General features: G+C 53.7%; 6 protein-coding genes across 6 annotated transcripts; 4 read left to right on the top strand and 2 right to left on the bottom strand.

The window, feature by feature from the left end:
* Positions 1 to 317: 317 nt before the first annotated feature.
* On the top strand, positions 318 to 2,704 carry D7B24_005616 (uncharacterized protein; the record flags this gene model as incomplete). The annotated part of the gene is made up of 6 exons (XM_028639766.1): positions 318 to 432; positions 652 to 1,057; positions 1,114 to 1,212; positions 1,272 to 1,339; positions 1,402 to 1,850; positions 1,895 to 2,704. The coding sequence occupies 6 exons, from the start codon at positions 318 to 320 to the stop codon at positions 2,702 to 2,704; spliced, it is 1,947 nt and encodes a 648-aa protein (XP_028495981.1).
* Positions 2,705 to 3,386: 682 nt separating this feature from the next.
* D7B24_005615 (uncharacterized protein) lies at positions 3,387 to 4,100 on the bottom strand (the record flags this gene model as incomplete). Its single annotated transcript, XM_028639765.1, has 1 exon — positions 3,387 to 4,100. One exon carries the CDS (start codon positions 4,098 to 4,100, stop codon positions 3,387 to 3,389), a length of 714 nt encoding a protein of 237 aa, XP_028495980.1.
* A 4,113-nt stretch (positions 4,101 to 8,213) lies between these two features.
* Positions 8,214 to 9,185, top strand: D7B24_005614 (uncharacterized protein; the record flags this gene model as incomplete). Its single annotated transcript, XM_028639764.1, has 4 exons — positions 8,214 to 8,366; positions 8,438 to 8,571; positions 8,661 to 8,817; positions 8,934 to 9,185. The coding sequence occupies 4 exons, from the start codon at positions 8,214 to 8,216 to the stop codon at positions 9,183 to 9,185; spliced, it is 696 nt and encodes a 231-aa protein (XP_028495979.1).
* Positions 9,186 to 10,182: 997 nt separating this feature from the next.
* Positions 10,183 to 11,610, top strand: D7B24_005613 (uncharacterized protein; the record flags this gene model as incomplete). Its single annotated transcript, XM_028639763.1, has 3 exons — positions 10,183 to 10,403; positions 10,459 to 11,036; positions 11,102 to 11,610. The coding sequence occupies 3 exons, from the start codon at positions 10,183 to 10,185 to the stop codon at positions 11,608 to 11,610; spliced, it is 1,308 nt and encodes a 435-aa protein (XP_028495978.1).
* A 1,267-nt stretch (positions 11,611 to 12,877) lies between these two features.
* On the top strand, positions 12,878 to 13,908 carry D7B24_005612 (uncharacterized protein; the record flags this gene model as incomplete). Its single annotated transcript, XM_028639762.1, has 5 exons — positions 12,878 to 12,892; positions 13,028 to 13,078; positions 13,133 to 13,231; positions 13,287 to 13,589; positions 13,822 to 13,908. The coding sequence occupies 5 exons, from the start codon at positions 12,878 to 12,880 to the stop codon at positions 13,906 to 13,908; spliced, it is 555 nt and encodes a 184-aa protein (XP_028495977.1).
* A 1,044-nt stretch (positions 13,909 to 14,952) lies between these two features.
* D7B24_005611 (uncharacterized protein) lies at positions 14,953 to 15,534 on the bottom strand (the record flags this gene model as incomplete). Its single annotated transcript, XM_028639761.1, has 1 exon — positions 14,953 to 15,534. One exon carries the CDS (start codon positions 15,532 to 15,534, stop codon positions 14,953 to 14,955), a length of 582 nt encoding a protein of 193 aa, XP_028495976.1.
* Positions 15,535 to 19,656: the final 4,122 nt, after the last annotated feature.

Raw genomic sequence — 19,656 nt, 5'->3', positions numbered from 1 at the left:
GTTACGCGCATATCCACCAAGCCCACACACGGACCCGGCACCGAGCGCAAGCACCAAGCACTGAGCACCAAGCACACCCAGTCAGCAGCTCGTTCGGGACCCAACAGGTGCAGCTCAGCAGCAGCAGCAGAAACGCCAGTCCGTTATTAGGAGACAATTCCGTACCAGAGCCAGAGCAGCAACTCCACGGATAAAGCAACCCACTGACCTGCCATCCATCTCCACGATCTACCGTTCTTTGCGATCTCAGATCGAACCTTTCGACTTCCAACCTTTCTACCCTGACTCCCCACCACGCTTCTCCCCCAGCTGAAGACATGAGGTATGTGTGCACTGTCCCCTCACTTCTCTTGTCTCTTCTCCTCTCTTCTTTTCCCCCCGAGATCCACGCCAGTCCCTGTCTCCAGAATCCGAACCCCGGTCTGGACACAGGTGGGCCATTTGCGTGTGTGCGTGGGTGTGTGCGTGTGCGCGCCCGCGGCGGCTTGTTTGCCTTGTCTCTCTTGGCCCATCCTCCCCATGCTTCCCTGAGGGGTGCCTTGCGACGCTCTGGCCTCTAGGTTGTCTTGCTTTCTCCGCCGACAACTCCTCTTTCCTCTCCTCTGCGCTCTGTTGTCTTGCCTTGCTAACCTGCATGCTCGCATCGTGCAGCGCAAATGGCTGCCGCGATTGAGAGTCAGCAGGCTGTTCCTCTGCCACCCGATGGCCATGACGGTTCATCACCATCCACCACCACTCGCATCGTACCCATTCCGACTCCGACCATCCAAACATCTGCCCCCTCGCCGGGAGATCCCATGGAGATCACGACGCCTACCACCGCCGGCGGTCGATCGCCCCCCCATTCGCAAAACGGCACCAGCATCAACGGTGGAAGCAATAACAATAGCAATGGCAACGGCAGCGGCACCCCAGAATCGAGCGCGAAGAACACGTCGCCGGGCGCATCTCAACCTGCCGGCCACATGAGCTCCATGCCAGCCCCGCCGGCTGCTGCGGCGGCGGCTGTGCACCAGCCTAAGATTGTGCAGACGGCCTTCATCCACAAGCTTTACAAGTGAGAATTACGACGGTGCCATGTGGCGTGCTGGTCTGTTGTTAACACGGCTCTAGCATGCTGGAAGACCCAAGTATACAGCACTTGATATCTTGGTCACCCACGGCCGAGAGCTTCGTCATGTCTCCGTCGCCCGATTTCTCTAAAGTTCTTGCGTACGTTCTTACCAGCGTTTTCACGAGGAGACCTACGGATGGACTGACCACTGGGCTAGGCAATACTTCAAACACACCAACATCTCCTCTTTTGTGCGACAGTTGAACATGTATGGCTTCCATAAAGGTCAGTTTGCAGTCTCGCCCGGCCGCCAAGGTATTCGCATGACAACTGACGCGCAGCAACAGTGAGCGATGCATTCCACACAGGCAATCCGGATATGGCACTCTGGGAGTTTAAGCACGGCAACGGGAACTTCAAGAGAGGTGACCTCGTGGGGCTACGAGAGATCAAGCGCCGGGCGTCGCGTCACGCGCTCGTCCACCGCGACTATCCGAACACCAAGCCCAGCACTTCGCAGCCAGGCACACCTGCTGAGCCCATGCCGCCGCCACCTCCAGAAAGTGCCGAGACGAGGGGAGGCAGTGTCGAGCACGCTTTGTACGATCTGAGCATGCGCCTTCAACGAAGCGAGGAGAGTGCGCACTTCATGCACATCAAGCACCAGGCTGTCATGGAAACAATGACACGATTGCTGCAGTTCAATCAGGAACTTTCAAGAGCGGTTTTGGGTCTTGTTCCTGACCAGGGACATCCCGTTTACCGAGACGGCAGGTTACAGCGCTTCCAATGTAGAGTTGCTCCAGCGCTAACTGGCTATTTCTAGTCATCAATCTGCAGTCCGAGATGCACCGTCAGGCTGACCTTCTCCGGTCTGTCGACGAGCCTGAGCCGCCATTCTCTGCAAGCCGTTCGTACTTTTCCAACATTGAGAACGCTCCCGTCTCTCCACGACAGATGCCCCAAGACGACCCTAGGAGGACCAACCTGACGGTACCCTCGGCACGAGGTCAGGGGAACTTCCATCGACCGCCAATCCCCTCAAACCTGTCCATCAGCACGCAACGACGCTACAGCTCCATCGGATCAAACACTGCGCCGCAATCACCTTCTCCGCTGCGAGGAGCACCGCCACCTCCCCCGCAACCCCACCCGCTCGCGCAGGTTGCGCACTCGGAGATTGATCCGCCTCCGGGAAGTCTTGCTCGTCGGCATACCTCGGCAGACATCCGGGCTCCCGGATGGCAAGGCAATCCTCCATTTCCGTCATCCGGACCGCCATCGACACATTGGCCCTCGTCACCAAACCGCATTGCGCCAGAGGATCAGCGCATCCGGGACTCACTTTCAACGTACTCTTTGCAGTCCGCCTCCCAGCATCATCCGTCATCGAGGCCGGCAACACCACCGCCGCCTTCTAACTTTCACAACGGCGGTGGAGGTGGCATTGGTGGCGGCTCGGATTCCTTCGCTGGTTGGTCATGGAACTCGGCGAGTCGCGGTAGTCTGGCTGTTAAAGACAGCTCGCTTCCTCCCACTCGCCGCGGAAGCATGGCCCACATATTGAACCCCACGGACATCGCTGAACGTGACGATGAGGATGATGACCTCCGCGGCGACGATGACAGGAAACGCAAACGGATGCAGTGATATCGCCTCTCCGCAACCGCTTAGATACGAGCCACTTTGTCTCAAGATTGAGATGCCAGTACATCATGTGACAGTATTGACGATATCACGATGGGTTTGCTTTTAGAATCGGAGCACGTCAAGCAGGAGTCGGCCGACAGGGAACAGGGTGGAACATTAATCATTGACCTGCGCCGAGATGGCACCATCTCGGGCCGGGAAACGAATCACGAAGAGGATATTGCCAATTGATTGCCATGCCCGGCGGATGTCAGCGTCTGCCTGAGGGTTCGCCGAAACGCAAAATGCCGCCCATCAGCCTTTCGCAAACCTTCGTGGCCGGTTCGGCAGTACGTGGGCTGAGGCCATGTAGTCGCTCGCCATTCCCGACGACAGGCTTGACGGGAGATGGTGCTGGCAGTGTACAATATGTTGTCAGTGAGATGGAAGAACTTTCTCATGTACTCGTATATCACGAGGTGATGACTCCGTTGAACGAAGGAGGAGTCGACGGTTTGTAATATTTCTCGTTCCATAGTTGTTGCGCAGGAGTCACTCCTGGGGCGACAAGGAAATTCACACTGCGTGTTGATCACCAACTGTAGCCTTCGTAGAGTGGTGTCGAATGTGTGACAGAATTGTTGGTGAGAAACTACATTTGGACTTCATGAAGTTGATCCTGAATTTAGACTGAAGGCACTGGCTATTCCGCTTCCGTCTTCGTCTTGTTCTTCGACTGTTTCTTTTTCTTCTTGCTCTGCACCCCATCGTTCATCTCCGCCATGGCTTCCGTCAACATTGACGGCTCTACCACGGGTTCGGCCTCGACTTCCGCAACACTGGTCGTCGTGTCCGGCTCTCCACCGTCCATGCCCTGATCCCCAGCAGCGTCGCCTTCTCCCTCGTCTCGTACCTCAGCCCGCGGCACAACCCTCATTCGCTTCCGTCGCCCAACCCCGCTTCTGCCCTCGTCATCGTCGCTCTCCTCGACGACGACCCTTCTCCTGACGTCCTGACCCCGCTGCTGTTGCTCCCTGCCTCTCTTGCCCAGCAATTTCCGTCCGAGCTCCCTCGTCGCCGCGTCCGTCTCCGTCTCGGCCTTGGACGGCCTGTAACCCAACCCTGCATTGACGGGCTCGAAGCGCAGCGCCGCGTCGTCCTCGCGCGCCGCGCGGATCTGGGCCTTTGTCGGGCCGGCACCGGTGTTCGTCGCGGCTGAAGGGACGGAGAAGCCTGTGCTGGACGCCGCGGTGGAGGATGAGGCGGAGGGGCGCTGAAGGCTCGGGTACTTTGCGCGCATGGAGGTGAGGAAGCTGGCTTGCTTGGCCGAGGCGAGGGCAATGCGGTTGTAGATTGTGTTGAAGTCGGTGGTTGTCGGTAGGGGGCCGGAGGATGGGCCTGTGTTCGTGGGAGCCATGGCTGCGGATTGATTTGGGGAACGTTGTTGTGTGAGAGATCCAGCCTCTTGAGGGGCGGAGGTACAGTCGACGACCTTGGATGTCGTTAGGTGGCGGTGTCGCCGGGTTTGGGCGTGCTTGGTGTCTGCACAGCGGACTGGAAATTTTGGCGGCCTGTGATCCGATTAGAGCTGGAGATCTTATCGTTGATGGATCGTCCGCTCGGCACATGGTCTGTGCTTTCCCGTGACCCCTCCATCGGGTTTCATGTGGGGCTATTCCTCCAGTGCCGTGGAGCGCGGGGTTCGCAGTGTTGGGCCAACGGCACTCAACGAACCACTGGGCACGGCCATCATTTCCTTGTATGCGATGCCTTCAAAGGCGACTGTCCGGACTCAATCGAAAGCCAAATACAATGACATCTCTACGTAACTAATATTGTGATTCGTCCAGTGACACCAGCCACACCAGGGCCTGCAGCTTCATCTTAGTGCCTCGTTTCACTACGAATGGCATGTGTCGCAAGCATGAGCAAGGTGAGATATTCCCAGCGACTGTCATTGGCACTTCATTTATCCTGTTTCGATTTACACTTCTCCTTTCTGGCTGAGCCTCTTCGTCGGCCTGGTCACTACGTCTCCGTATTCCGCGACGGGGAAACTGGAAATGAGTGTGCTCCTCGTTGACCTGTGACCTCGGCCATGTGTAGCTCAGGTTCATCTCGTAGTTTGGGAATGGTGTCATAGTACATCTTAGCAACTTTCCATTCGGATCGAAATTCGCTCCTTGCATGCCTAGTCTTCCCGCGTGAAACAATGCCCTACAACGTTGCAACTTTGAATCAGCTTGAGAAGGTGTCACAACCGAATCGAGAGTTTCACGAGCGAGCTTGCTTGTCCTACTAACGAATTAATATATTCAAACGAGGAATATTTAGTAAGAACATAGATGCGGGTGAGGTCAGCATCGGAGAATCCAGCCTCAACTCATTGTGTGGCAAAACTCCATGTACCCCAGATGATTTTATCGCAGGGCTTCTGTGAATGAGGTGAGTATATTGTAAGCCAAACAACGTGAACCTCGTGCTGTCCCTTTTCGATGCTTATCTATCAGCCTTCCCGTCGACTGTTTGAAACCTGCTTCATACAAGGGAGCTCAAGAGGGGCATGGGACGGGGGCACCGCAATTGCCTTTTGTAGGGGCTACAGCTTCATTGAGTATACACTACAGCTACTGTCTTCACGCCACGTCCATTCAGTAATCATAATGTAGAATGCATGGCATTGACCTGATGGGCTAACATCGTTTGGAGGGTTCTCTGAGGCTGACTGCCTCATCTAATTGAATCTATAGGCATCGCCTTGTTTCGTGACAAAAGTTACACTTCGCATTGTCTATGCGTCTCGTGGTACACACATAGCCCGACTGACTGTTGCCCTCTAATCTGCAGCGCATTAGACTTTCCATACTGCAGTCTATCGCTGCCAAAGTTACTCGTGCCCGCTATTGACGTCGAGAGTATTTTGCAGAAATACGAAGCAACACAGCTGATGTCCAGATGTAAGAGGGAGTCCGAAGAAACAAAGCCCCTGAACACTGCGCTGGTGGCTCAGACTTAAGCAGTGAAGGCTGAGGGTGCTAGAGGCTAGCTGGCCTCTGTTCTTGGCGGAAGTTAAGAGATCTTTGGGCTCTGCACAATGCACCAGAATGTGTATCGCTAGACCTGCTAACAATGCCTCAAGCTGCCTTGCTTACCGCCACGAAAGATCGGGAGCAAGTATTTACACAGGGAAGGCTTCGACGCGGGGTTAAAGGCCCTGTTGAGGAATGTTGCTGCTGACGAAAAGTCCATCTTGTCTCTCACGCAGATTGCTCTTTTTACAGCGGGCGTACCGCAGCCTGGCTAGCGTGTTATCGGTATGCTTTTGGTTTATAATGATGCCTAATAGGTCATGAGGACTGATGGGCTTCGCTTTGAACTATCCCTGGAAGAGGGGCATCTCGATAAGTAAGCCAGGGGATGAACGCGGCATGATACTCTAGAAGCCACTACAAAAGGCACGAATATTTTGTACAAATGATCTTGTGGTCGGAAAAGTTGACGGCTTCTGAACCTCAAGGTGTCTTCCATTCAGCCCCATAGATGAAGTACGGCGTCAAGGCTGTGGAAGACTACTTGACTCTAACGCCAACCACGCCCCAGCACATCATCGAACTCTTACCGCAAACATTCATTTATTAAACGTTTTCAACGTGCCTGAAGCGTTTATTGAAACCCGGGTACAAATATGATTTGAGGTGTGTACCACGATGACTGGTAGGTGCAATTAGAAGCAGATCGCAAGTTGGAGCTCAACGCACGCTCCGAGGCTGCCAGTAGTTTCTCAGCAAAGCCTATAGCTTGAATGCAGTACCTCTCCCTTAGGTACTATCGGAAAAGCTGAGACTGGAGCCAGCTTACCGGCGTGTGAGAGCTGTCGTTAAGCCGTCCTAGGGCCTGACCGTAGCAGGAAGACTGTGCATCGCATTTATATCTAGTCAGCGCTTGTAAAAGACTATGTATATTACAGCCAAGCTATCGTTGAATTGGTCGAGCGAGGGCTCAGCTCTTGCTCTAATCGACTGACTTGTGGCCATTAGAGGGGTCAGGGAGAGGATTCGAAAAGCTCTCTTTCCGGGGGTGGGTCAGGAAGGCTTGATTTCATCGCAAGGCTTTTCGTAACATCAGATCACATCGTGCCCCCCACGGAACAGCTACGTGAGCTGCGCAAACTCCAAACATACCTCGTCAACTGTTGGTGTGCATAGATGCCACGGGCGGCTATGTTTCACTGCTTTCGCAATCCAGTGATGTAGAGCCTTGATAGTCGTGGTAACCTGCCTCGTAGACAGTTGACCAACAGGGTGTTCGTGCTATGTCGATGCTGTTGCGACTCGACCCCGAAGTCGCGAGAGCCGAGGCGACCTGTCTCCGTTGACGATGCCGCACAGATAAGCTTAAGATAGACTCGCATCTGCCAGCGCCAGAAATGCAGGGACACGCGATTCCCCACAAATGGCCAGCGGATCCTCCGGAGCTTGGCCATGGTGGGATGCGCCGGCCGACTTCGGTTTCGGCATGTCACTGCGATAACCGGTGTTGGAAGGAAGTTTGGTTTCCACTCGGGCGTGAGCATGTGACCAATTCACCCAATTCTATAGGCTTGTCGTAGATTGCCATTGGGGCTTTACGTATGCTTTTCGGTCGAGCTGCCCTGTTTTGAGGAGGGGCCAGGAAGGGCGCATGGAAGGGCGATGCTGCGAACAGGCAATGGCCCGCATCTTATCCAGCCTCCGGCGCCTCACCTCACCTTGGTCTGACTCTTGCCTCTCGGGATTTCGCGCTGGTATCTGGCGGTAAGACGTTTTGTTGTTGAGAAAAGCATCTCCGATGGCGGATCAGTCCTGACACCCGGACGATCATCCCAATTTCCCTCGGGCCCCCGACCCTAACGACGCATCGGCCATTTCCGCCGCCTGAAGAGGAAGGTTGACAGGGCCATGCACATCATTGCCAATCGCTGGAGCGCCATGATCTTAGCTTGCGGTCGGCACTGGTGTTTGTGGGGTGTGGGTTAAGCTGGCCGATAACGTGGGACGGCCCCAGCTTCTCACTGGCCTTCAGCTTGATGAGTCGCGGGACGAAACGACACTAGCCGCTCACAGCATCGGCACCTAAACGGCCCAACAGCCAATGAAGAGGGCATCACGCCCGGCGAGCAATGAGGGGTATCGATGGCCGGGACTGCGAATGGCCGGCGATGGTGCACCAAAACAGACTGCACTGCCGGGGGGGTGGGATGCCATCGTGCACTTGCTTCTGGCTCCGATAAGTCGGGTTTCAGGGACGAACAGGAGGGAGCATGCGACGTGCTGCAGAGCTGACTGGCCTTCCCGTTTAATGCCACCAGCTGATGCCGACCCTGGCAGGGAGGCATTATCTCGAACCGTGGCAGATCTTAGGTTCTTCGGGATCGCCCGCTATCTCGTTGAGACTGGCATGTGGTGCTACGCGCCAACTCGAACAGGCATGTCGTGTTCATCAGGCAAGCAATGACTATAAAGCGACGACGATCTCGCTCCCTCTAGTGAACATGTTCCTAGAATCAAGCCTCCAGCCTCAAGCCTCACAGTCACTCTTCGCCTCGCTCCGCCTCTCGATCAGCATCATGAAGTTCTCCTTCTCGCTCTCCGCCCTCCTTGCCGGCACTGCCGTGCTCGCGAGCCCTGTTCCCGTTCCTGCGCCTGTGAGTCTCGAACAGACCTCAACATCCCCAAAGCTTGGTCATGGGCCCCTCAGCTAATGCGAGACCTCCAGCCCGGAATCCCCAGCGCCGCTACCGCCCGGACCCAGCTTGCTGGTCTGACTGTTGCCGCTCTGGGTCCTCAGACCGGATACAGCCGTGATCTTTTCCCTCACTGGCACACTGTTTCTGGCGCTTGCAACACAAGGTACTACTTACGCCCCGCTCGTCCCACCCTTCTTGATCGTGGATCGAGGACAAGGCCTTTTGCATGAAGCCTTACTGACATTTGAACAGAGAGACGGTGCTGATCCGTGACGGTACCAACGTTGTGACGAGCTCCGCCTGCGCCTCCACCTCTGGCACCTGGGTCAGCCCCTTCGACGGTGCCAGGTGGACTGCTGCGTCCGACGTTGACATTGACCACATGGTCCCCCTGTCCAACGCCTGGAAGGTACGTGACCTAGACCCCTGTCCTGGACGATTGACGAGGAACCTCATCTGTTTCTTCAAGCTTTGCCCGCGGCGTTCTTCCCCACCCTAGAACAAGATGTGCTGACTATTCTCCAGTCTGGTGCTGCTTCTTGGACGACGGCCCGTCGTGAGGCCTTCGCCAACGATCTCACTCGCCCCCAGCTTTGGGCCGTCACCGACGACGTCAACCAGGCCAAGGGCGACAAGAGCCCCGATGCCTGGAAGCCCCCTCTGACCAGCTTCTACTGCACCTACGCCCGCAGCTGGGTCGCCGTCAAGAGCTACTGGGCCCTCACCATCACGTCGGCGGAGAAGACGGCGCTGACTTCCATGCTCAACACCTGCTAGATGTTGGTTGAGTGCGTGAGAAGGGAGGACTGTTAGGGTACAAAAGCGGGGAAGTATATCGATGTTTGTTGAGCGGCTATATTTCTACTCCAATACGGGAGCATCACAGGACTGTCCTAGCTTCAATCTTCAGGGTTCCGAAGTTCCACCGCTGGTTCTTTGAGCGAATATATAGGAAAAGGCAAATTTGTACTTACACGAAAGCAATCGTATCATGAATCTTGGCAATTTCTTTTGGATCAATATTCGCGGTGAATTGGTCAAGAAAGCATCTCAGATCGTGGAGTTTTCACGACCTGTTATGCAATTTGTGATGTTGCTGGTGTAACTTTGTCAGTGTCTGATCGCGGGTTCCATCGAGTACGGTTCAAGGTAGCTGGTATCATCGCTCGGGTATGATGACGTGTTGCGCTGGATTGTTCCATTCACCTCTGGTGTCAACTCGTCGAATATTTGGATTGCCTTGCTGCGAAACTGACCAAAAGTCTAGCAGCTGTGGCAGTGGTGAAGGGAGTGGAGGCTTTGTCTCTCCAGTTTCCTCTCATGTTACGCAGGTCTGGTGGGAAAATAGCTGACTTCTTATACACCATTAACCTTGGATAAACACTTCTCCTCATGTTCTTTGGCTGAGCTAACCCGACGAAGTGGACGAACTTCTAAGACATCGCCATACAGTACGGGTAAAAGCTATGTGTTTTATTGCCCTGGTACCGAAATAGACTGCTTTACGCGCGCGTTTGTTAGACCAATCACAAAGCTGTACACGTCCTGATCTTCATTGTAGGTACGCACTATTTCATCAAGGTGACAATCATCGAAAGTCCCGGGTTTCGTCTTTATGGAGCGGGGATTGTTCGCTCGGAAGTGCACCCAAGGTTTTTCTTCTTCTTTTTTCCCCCGGAATCTCACCGGCGTTGCAGGAGCTGTCAAACAACCCCGCATCTCGGTGAAGACCTCCCAAACCACCAGTTTTGGGCAACACCTCTCGAGTGCAGTCATGACCGCCTCCCCTCCACCCACACCACCGTCAAGGCCAGTGAGAGATGACGAGCTAAGATTTCACAGCATCAATTCGCCGTGTGAATGGATTGAAGACTACCGCCCCGGTGGTTACCACCCTGTCCATCTCGGCGACATCTTCAAGGATGGCCAATACCAGGTCATCCGGAAGCTCGGCGACGGCTCCTACTCAACCGTCTGGTTGGCCCGAGACCTGAGGTACTGCAATCTCTTCCCACGAACCTGTAGATCATCATAACTCATCTTTCTTCAGCAAACGTAGATATGTCGCCATGAAGATTCTCGTTTCAGACGTATCGGCATCCACATACGAGGTTCACATTTTGCGCCAGATCAACGACGTCGCACGAGCACAAGGGGCTCGGCATGTCACACAGCTGCTAGATGAATTCGAGCATAGCGGACCTAATGGCATCCATAAATGTCTTGTATTCGAGCCTATGGGCCCTAGTGTAAACTCGATGGTCGAAGAGCTGCCGCAATTCAACCCGCGCAAGTGGGGTATGAAAGTCCGATATCCGCCACAGATGGCCAGGAGTATCCTCAAACAGTCTCTGCAGGGCTTGGAGTTTCTTCATGGTCACGGCATCGCTCACGGGGACTTCCAACCGGGAAACATACTCTTTGCCTTCAATGACATCGATTCGGAGCCCGAGGATGAGCTCCGTCAAAAGGAAGATGTACAAGCCATGTCGATCTCGGATACGGTACGGAGATTGGATGGTAAAGAAGACAAGTGGGCGCCTCGTTATCTTTGCGTTGGGCAACCACTGGTCCGCTTTACCTCCTATACCGAAGGCTTCAAGATCAAACTATCCGACATGGGTGGAGGTCAGTAACAGCTTTCATTTCTGTCTCGATCTCATTGCCTTAAAGAAGCTCATCACGCTTGACAGCATATTTATTTACGAATCCGCCAAAGAAGCCTCTTGTTCCGCTGGGCCTCCGAGCTCCCGAGTGGATACTTGGCGACGGACGCAACAATACCCTTGACGTTTGGAGTTTCGGCTGCCTTATCTTTGAGCTGGTTACCGGACAGCCCCTCTTCTGCATTCCAGGATCGGACTTTGAAGATGACGATCATATCCTCGCACTCACTGAAAGGCTCGGCCCCCTTCCCGATGAGCTCTTCCAACAGTGGAAAACTTCTTCATTGTACTTTACACCGGAAAGGAAGCTCTACAATTGTCAGCTCGGGGGAGTACCTCAAGGGAAACAGCCGCTTCTATTGCAACAGACGTCCATGGAGGACTTGTTCGATCAGGCGGGCCCGGAGATTGATGGGGAGGAAAGCCGTCAAGTGAAGGCACTCATCCGACGGATTCTTCAGTATGACCCCATGAGAAGACCTTCGCCTACAGAAATTCTTGAGGGTCCCTGGATGCGTGAGAGCGGCTCGTTCTAGTCCTACTGTATTGGAATCATACTTGCACACGTCATGCCAGCCTCGAGATGACAAGGGCCATCATCCTAGGTAGTCCGTTTCCGGTCTCATCACGGAACCCCGTGTGAAGCTCACAGCTTCTTCTCAACAATTTGCTGCTACCGCGGCTGTTTCACTAGCTGCCGTTGCCTCTATTGTCTTTCTCGTTGACCGATGTATGTAGCTTTGCAAATTTTGAGATGGTTGTATACTGTTGTGATGGCTTTTACTGGCACAACCTTCTTCATCTTAGGAGGAATGTCTCGAGGCCCACAACTTGGCCGCCCGGGTACCTCCATTCTACTTACCATTTCAGAGTGCCATCGTTCAAAGAATGTGTTCTTCTCGATCTGACCTTCCGCAACGTAGTTCAGGCCTGGCCGCGCCAATAACTCATGAGCGGAGAGATAGACCTTGGTCGCTAGAAGAGACAAATCCAGGAGCGAGCCTGCGCTATCTATCCTATCAAAAGAGAACTCAAGAACGGATTCTATGTACGTAAGCCAGGAAACCCATGGAACAGACATTATTGAATTGCCCAGGTTCGCGATATCAACAGCCTTGCCAGGCGACATAAGATCGTCTTGCTCCAAGTTCTCCAAGTCAATCCTGGGCAGCCTTCGCGACTAAGTCGCGCCTCCATGCCTCAGACTACGCCTACTGGCTCTTACATAGAGGCCGGATCTCCAAGAACTGATGTAAACTATTACAAGCACAAGAAAATGATGAGCTGCATGATCATCGGCCATTATGACTCTTTGTAGCCCTGCAATAGATACACTTGTCGCAAGCTCGTAGCATGAGTTCCTGAACCCCCCTGTTTGATTCTTCATTCAACTGGATTCTCTGTTGGGATAGACCAAATACTTTGCAGGCTCCGATGTCATCCTATGCATAGCGGTCCAGTCTGGTCCGCGAAGTCCCTTAATGACAAGACCGACTTGAATCAGTCAGTGGGCGGCTTGGTAAGGCGTGTCAGCCCGTCCCACTAACCCCAGATAATGCGAGGGGGAGGGGGGACGACAGTAGCACAATGTCTGCGGGACTTGGGTCTGGGAAGGGTGAGGGTCGATGTAGGTGAAATGATAAAAAGGATGGACCTGGACCTCTATCTTTTATGTTTGTAGATCGATAGACAGTAGGCCTCAACTGAGAGTCCACTATTGCAATTTTCTTTCTTCACGCCGTGCTTTTTGCCATTCTTCAGACAGACTCCACCAGCAAGGCCGACGCTAGGGACGCTGCCGCCATGGCTCCCACGCCAGTCCCATACATATCACAAGGCCCGAATGACATTGAGAAGTAGAGAGTGCTCTATGCTGAGCGCATAAATTTGATTGCGCCTGACGACGAGAAGCTTTAACTCGGCGCAACGGACTACTCTGGCGCCGCGGCCAAGACCGGCCCCGAGGACATCCGACTGGTGAAGAAGCTTGACCGATGGATCATGGTGAGTATTCTGGGCAAAGTCATTAGTTGAAGTCACTCTCACTAACCCCTCCAGCCCACCCTCTGGGTTATGTACTGGCTCAACTACCTCGACCGCAATGCCATCGCCGACGCCCGCCTGAACTACATTGAAGAGGACCTGAACATCGCGAGAGTTCAGTACTCCACCTCCGTCTCGTATTCTTTTCGTCGGCTACATCTTCGGACAGATCCCGGGCAACACGATGCTCACTCGGGTTAAGCCGAGCTTCTACATGGGCGGCTTCATGATGGCCTGGGCCGTGGTCAGCTGCCTGACGGCGCTCGTCAAAGACTACATCGGCCTCGTGCTGACGCGCTGCTTCCTCAGCGTGGTCGAGGCGCCGTACTATCCCGGCGCCCTGTACATCTCGAGTATCTTCTACACGAGGAAGGAGCTCGCGACAAGGATTAGCATCCTTGACTCGGAGAACATCCTCGCCACGCCCTTTGTGGGGCTGATTGCCGCCGGTGTGTTCGAGGGGCTGGATGACGTTGCTGGTCTGTCTGGCTGGCGCTGGCTGTTCATCCTCTAGGGCGCTGTGACTTTCGTCGTGGCGGCTACTTCCTGCTTCATGCTGAGCCGCATCGAGAAGGACACTGTGGGCCACAAGGCGGTCACGAGCCCTTTGATCGGTCTCAAGGAAGCGATTGTAGACCTCGAGGTGTGGGTGTTGATCTACATGCAGCACATGCATCTGGTATACCACTGCTGACACCACACAGGACGGCTTCAAGAACTTCTTCCTCACCATCGTCAACACCCTCGGCTTCGACACGACCATCACCCTCGTGCTGACCTGCCCGCCATAACTAATCGCCGGTATCATCTCTGTCGGCTGGGCATGCTCGTCGGGCCGCTTCCACGAGCGGACGTGGCTCGTCACCGCCGCAAAGTCCACCGGCCTCGTCGGCTTCATCCTCGCCTGCGCCACCACGAACACGGGCGCGCGGTAATTTGCCATGTGTGTCTTCATAACTGGCACCTATATGGTCAACAGCATCCTGCTCGGCTGGGTTGGCAGCACGTGCGGGTCGACCAAGGAGAAGCGGGTGAGAGCGCTGACCGTGGTGAACACGAGTGCTAGTTTTAGCTTCATCTGGACGCCAGTGAGTTTCCCTCCCCTATGGCTGTTGATTGTGTGGTTTTCTAATGGGTGTAGTACCTCTGGCCGAAGAACGATGTGCCGCGCTGTGTCATCCCAATGGCGAGCTCGGCGGCATTTTGCGCTGCTTGCGCTGCTGGAGCGTTGGTCGTGAGGTGGATCTGATGCGCGAGGATAAGAAAATTCGTCAGAGGGACTTGGAGGCTGTTTTGTTCTATGCTTACTGAGAGCGGCTTCGTTTCAGCTCAGGAGATAACTTCATAATAGCGTCGTCTCATAGTCTTGGGTTCTGTGAGGCGGCTTTCCGGCTTGTCGGCTTTCCAGCCGCCGGGTCATTTCGTGACGCAACTTTCCAATAGTATGGAATCACGCCTTCAGAGGACTGATCTAGTGGTGAGAGAGCCCTACAAAGAATAGGCTTTATATGACCGTATCTACTTTGGGGAAAACAACAGATTACTCCTCTAACGCTGTACCAATACTCGACGAGTCTATTCTAGGCTGGTCATGTCTCAAGAACAGCGGTTCGCGGAATGAATCAGTCATTCCCAAGGTAGTATACGGAAGTAGGGCTACAGCCTGGGAAGACCTCGGTCTCAAGCGGTTCTCTTCGCGACTCACGCCATTCTTTAGTCTCCCTCCTGGAGTCTCTCGAAGAGACCGAATGGTCAGAATAATGAGGCGTCCAGAAGCCTTGCATAGGAGATCGGGATTTCAAAAGGTATCGCCTCATCGAAAGCGGAAATGCCTCCTATACACAAGCCAAGCCCATTTCCGGCGGCTTATAGATAGAGTACCAGTATTCGAGGTCGTTCAGTTGTTCGTAGAGACTTGTCGTGACCGTGTAATCCGCCGTAATCCTGATCCAATCCCCTGCACCATGCTGGTTTCCCTCCTCCGCGACGTCTTCCGAATCCTGCTCTAGTGGCCATCCGTGCACAAGACCAAGAGTGCGGTTGCGTAAACTTTGTTCGTCGACCATGATGAAGAACTCATGCCTCGAGTCTCGGGATACGTCTCTCCCCTCGTCAAAATGGTATCCCTCGCTTGCGCGCGCCCAAGCCTGGAAGTAGTGCTGCAGCTGCGTGACCATGGCGCCTTCAAGGGCAGGGTCCTCGATAAAGACGAAATCCATCGTTTTCGCGATAGAGGGCGTGTCGGATCTAGCGATATCCTTACAAAGCTCGTCTACGATATGGCTCTTGATTTCCTGCCAGCGCGGGTCGAATTCTTTTGCGTAACAGCTCCGATAGACGACCCAGCCCCATTTTCTGTCGCCTTCTGATCGAATCCTTGCTTCAGGTGAGAGGAGATCCCACTCCTCGAGACTCATGGGTTCAAGCCCTCCGTTTGGAATGGGCTGTAACGACGATGGTGACAATGAGGATGTGAACGGTTGATGGTGGTAGCATGCAGGGTATGTTGAATGCGAGGTTGGTCGGTGAGCTCCTGATGGTCGATAGGTGGTCAGGAGCGAAGACTGCGAAGAGATTGCTCGATGGGAAGGTAATTGATTCAGATGATGACGATTATGGATTAATCTTGCGATGAATCGCGATGGCTGAGCTTTCGGCTGCATGGGGGGCGGGTAAGTCACCGTTGCTTGCGGGATGTAATGCACATATAACAGATGATTGGGGATCAACGACCTTTTTGGGGTTTTCTTTACTAAGAAGTCCCGCCCGTCACTGGTCGAGTCTGAGGTGGCTGAAGGGACAAGGGGCCCCTGTTGCTGTCTTCCACCACCTAGGCAGTGAAGGACGCCCACTGTACGTGAAGAAGGCGGCCCGTTGCCGTCATGGCCCTGGGTAGGAAAGGAGGTCATCTGTCGACAACAAGGTTCGAGCACGTACTCTGGAGGGCAAAATGCAGCGGAGGTCAGGAGGTATTCAATATCAGAGTTGAGCAAATTATTTGGCTTCAAAAGTGTAACCAGCAAACAGCCAACAGCCTTATGAGGAGGCAACCCACTGCTATGATTCCTCTAAATGAGAAGGATATTTCCAGTTTGGAAGATCGTCTTAACCTCCTTCAAACCTACCTAGACGGAACAAGTTTCGAATCTATACATATATTGATTGTCGGCGCTTCGAATGACCGGGATTTGGTTCATAGTTTCATAGTTCTTTGTCACTAAATCTTGGCTGCAATCACCTGCTTCCTACATTGAGCTATCTAGATAACCGGAAACCGTGTGTGTCCATGAGAGAAGCAAGGACTACAAAGTAAGAAGCTTATGCAGAGGTGCCCTTCCGCGGCAGCTGACAGTCTGAAATCTGCAGCTACCAATTCGCTTTGAATCGTGGACATCGGGTTTGAGCGGTGAGTGGGAACTATGAAAAGAGAAAATAAGACAACGAGGTGGGACCACGCTAGATACCGAATAAATTGGTTACAGTTGTGCGAACCATCAGGCGTTGCCGTAAGGCAAATGTGCACATGCGGATGACAGCCACTGCGACCGTGCATGTATCTCGCATCCTGGAAGTAATAACGTCGGCAGCGGGAATCACGCAAAATTGACCCGCCCTACATCATAAATAATAAGAATCAACCCACCCTACATCTTGCGTACTTCTCCTATTACGGCAAGATTCAAGTGCCCTTATTTGCCTACCCATTGGAAGCTCCCTGGACGGAGAGCGCAACCCGATGATCTGACATCACATGACAAGGTATCCGACAACTTTGATGATCAACTCCCACACAGGTCATCCCACGTTTATAGAACGATAAGGAAATGGACGCTCCAACAGATCGAGCTCAGTACAACGGGTGAGTGTCTTCTGTTGTCGTTCTAATGGTATCTGCGTAGTTACGCGAGCATATCTTCATTGAGGCTACTTATCAAGCCTTGAACTTTAGGGATACGCCTCGCACACTTACAGAGGCCGATCGCCAGGCGGATGCACAGTGCAGACAACAACGTGTTACCGCCTTCCTGCAGGACGCTGCCGGGCCCTGGAACCCTACGTGGTACATGCTACAAGACCCATCAGCTCAGGGCGTTTTGGCCAATCCTCAGGTACTGAATTGCTTCCGTTCTTGTGTTCTCATTCGTATGACTGTCGATTGAAACATGATCCATGGCCATACATGCCTCCACCAACTGAGATACCTTACCTAAGGCACATGTCCTCAACCCTTTCCAGAGCCACCCCTCACCCTACCAGCTCCGCGCGCTGCCTGTGGGCATGACAGAGACCAACGACGAAATTGGACATTGGTGGAGGCATACTGTTTAACGAGAAACCCGCGCTGATTAATTGTGGCGCGTGAAGAGACAGTCTGGACACTCAAATGCGCGAAATGACAGCGCCGCAATGCACGACAAATCCCCCCCAAAGCCCAAGGGTTCGGGCCCAAATTAACGATGGGTACACTAAGATCGGGGGTAACCAAGGCTTCGTTCAGTGGCCTGGCCCCGCCGCGGCAGCCCCTGCCGGCAGCTTGCCGTGTCCTCACAATGACCTCACCAGCCAGGGCCCATAGGGCTTTGTATTGTGCTGCAATGCCGCCGCCCACCATCACACATCACCCGCCTGCCCATCGCCCAATCGGCAAGAACCCCCGACGAGGCAACAAAGCTAGTGGGGCCGGTCCTACACCCCCATCACGACCCCCCGGACGTCCAGGGGCGTATAAGTAGCCCACGTCCCTCGCCAACGGGCTACACCATCTCTACAGTGAATTCAGACTCTCTCGAAATCGCACGAAGTCCTTCTCACGGTCATCTTCGCAGTAGCAGCACGCTCGTCCGAAGAAGAAAACCCAAGGGCGCACGATTCAGACCTGGCCAAAACGGCCCCACGACATCATCTACAACAGAGGGCAGCCTGTCAAGCTCAGCTCTTATCGGTTTTCAAGCCCGCGTTCAGTCGTTACTGCCGACCTGATATCGAACACCTCTTGTTTTCCGAGCAGACGGGAAATCCTCTTTTCGTCGAATTTGCCCCACCATCGCAATCTTCAAAACTAAATCTTTCTACATATATATCCAGGGCCGGGGTGGGGGGGAGAGGAGCGAGGAGAAAAAATACAAGCTGGCACAAGAATGGATACACCAGCAGGAAGAGGCCATGAAGCATCGTTACGAACTACAGGATCCCGCCACGATACACGTCATTCCACCATTTTCAGAACCAAAATTTGAAGCTTTTCATATTCCATAATATCTCTGCAAAGTCACACGGATCACAACCATAATCTTCCGCGCGCAACCTTCATGCTGCTTCGTGTTGCCCCTCGACCGCTGTTGTACAGTACCACTGCCCACCGCGTGAGTCTGCGATCGAGTACTGCGCATCTCAGCCTTCCCATCGGAGCTCTTGACTGACTAGGACCTGTGCTCCCGAACGGCATCCCGGATCCCTTTATGGGCCGGCCTCCTTCGGCCCTAGAGGCCTCAAGACTGGACGACAACTCTAAGCCCGTCCGTAGCGCGGTCGAGATCTCTCCTATATGCAGTTCGACTTTTTGCATTCTCAAAATTCCACCAACTTGAACTTAGTCCATACCTTCGACTCAGGATTTTGGCTCGTCACGGGCGAGAGACGCCCAGCGCGTCAAGCTTTTGCATGTAATGACCCGAGGAACCGCTCCTGTGTTAGGAATTGCGCACCGACCCGCCTGTCGGAAATCCAGCCGCTCTCAGTGAGCTTATGCCAGTGAGGCTCTGGCAATCGGCGATGGCGCAACTCCAGCGATAAAGGACCGCCCCATGTCGTCGAAACCAGTCGGATAGCAGTGGCTCCATGCGACGAAGAAAGTCTGTCCCATTTGCCGCTAGAAGGACGCAATGCCACAAACACGTAGCCTGGCCGAATATCCCTTACTTGCCTCGTTCCAGGTAATTATTTCTTTCCAATATTGTAATCCCTGCGTTAAAGGGTCTTCGATGAGCGGGTGGCTCATGAAATCAAACGCTCTTCGTAATGAGTATTTAGTCTTGAGCGTGGTGGTGGAGGAAGGTTGTCGATCGATGGCGATGGTCAGTGGCTGTGAGTTGAGCTAAAGATCATCACCTTCCAAATTCTGATCCATATCTAAGAGAGATGCGTTAGTATCCAGCAGCCAAATGCGCGTGTTTTGTTTCCTTTCGGTGCCTGGTGATACCAAGAAGTTTTCACTAGATGGCTCGAAGGGCGAGGTTTGTAAAGGCGGAGACAGCTAATTGTTTCGCAACTTCTTCATCTTCATAGTGTCGAATGAAGGAGACACAGATATCGTGACAATTATTCAATTTTCCTGAACACTCATGGCTCTTCTCAGAGACAGGAACGAGAGTCTCGAGTTTCCTCTCTCCAAAGGGAAATAAACTTACCGTACTTCCCCACGGGCGTATCTCTCTCAAAACCTTGGCAGGACTTACGACCCCCAAGGAACCAGGCAAGACGTCTGCAAATGCACCCACTGTAGTTCGCATGTACAGGTGTCGACCCAGACGTAGCCGATG

Source organism: Verticillium nonalfalfae, assembly GCF_003724135.2.
Source record: "Verticillium nonalfalfae strain VnAa140/NRRL 66861 chromosome Unknown scaffold_35, whole genome shotgun sequence".
Taxonomy (NCBI): Eukaryota; Fungi; Ascomycota; class Sordariomycetes; order Glomerellales; family Plectosphaerellaceae; genus Verticillium; species Verticillium nonalfalfae.
This window is presented reverse-complemented; position numbering and strand designations above follow the sequence as displayed.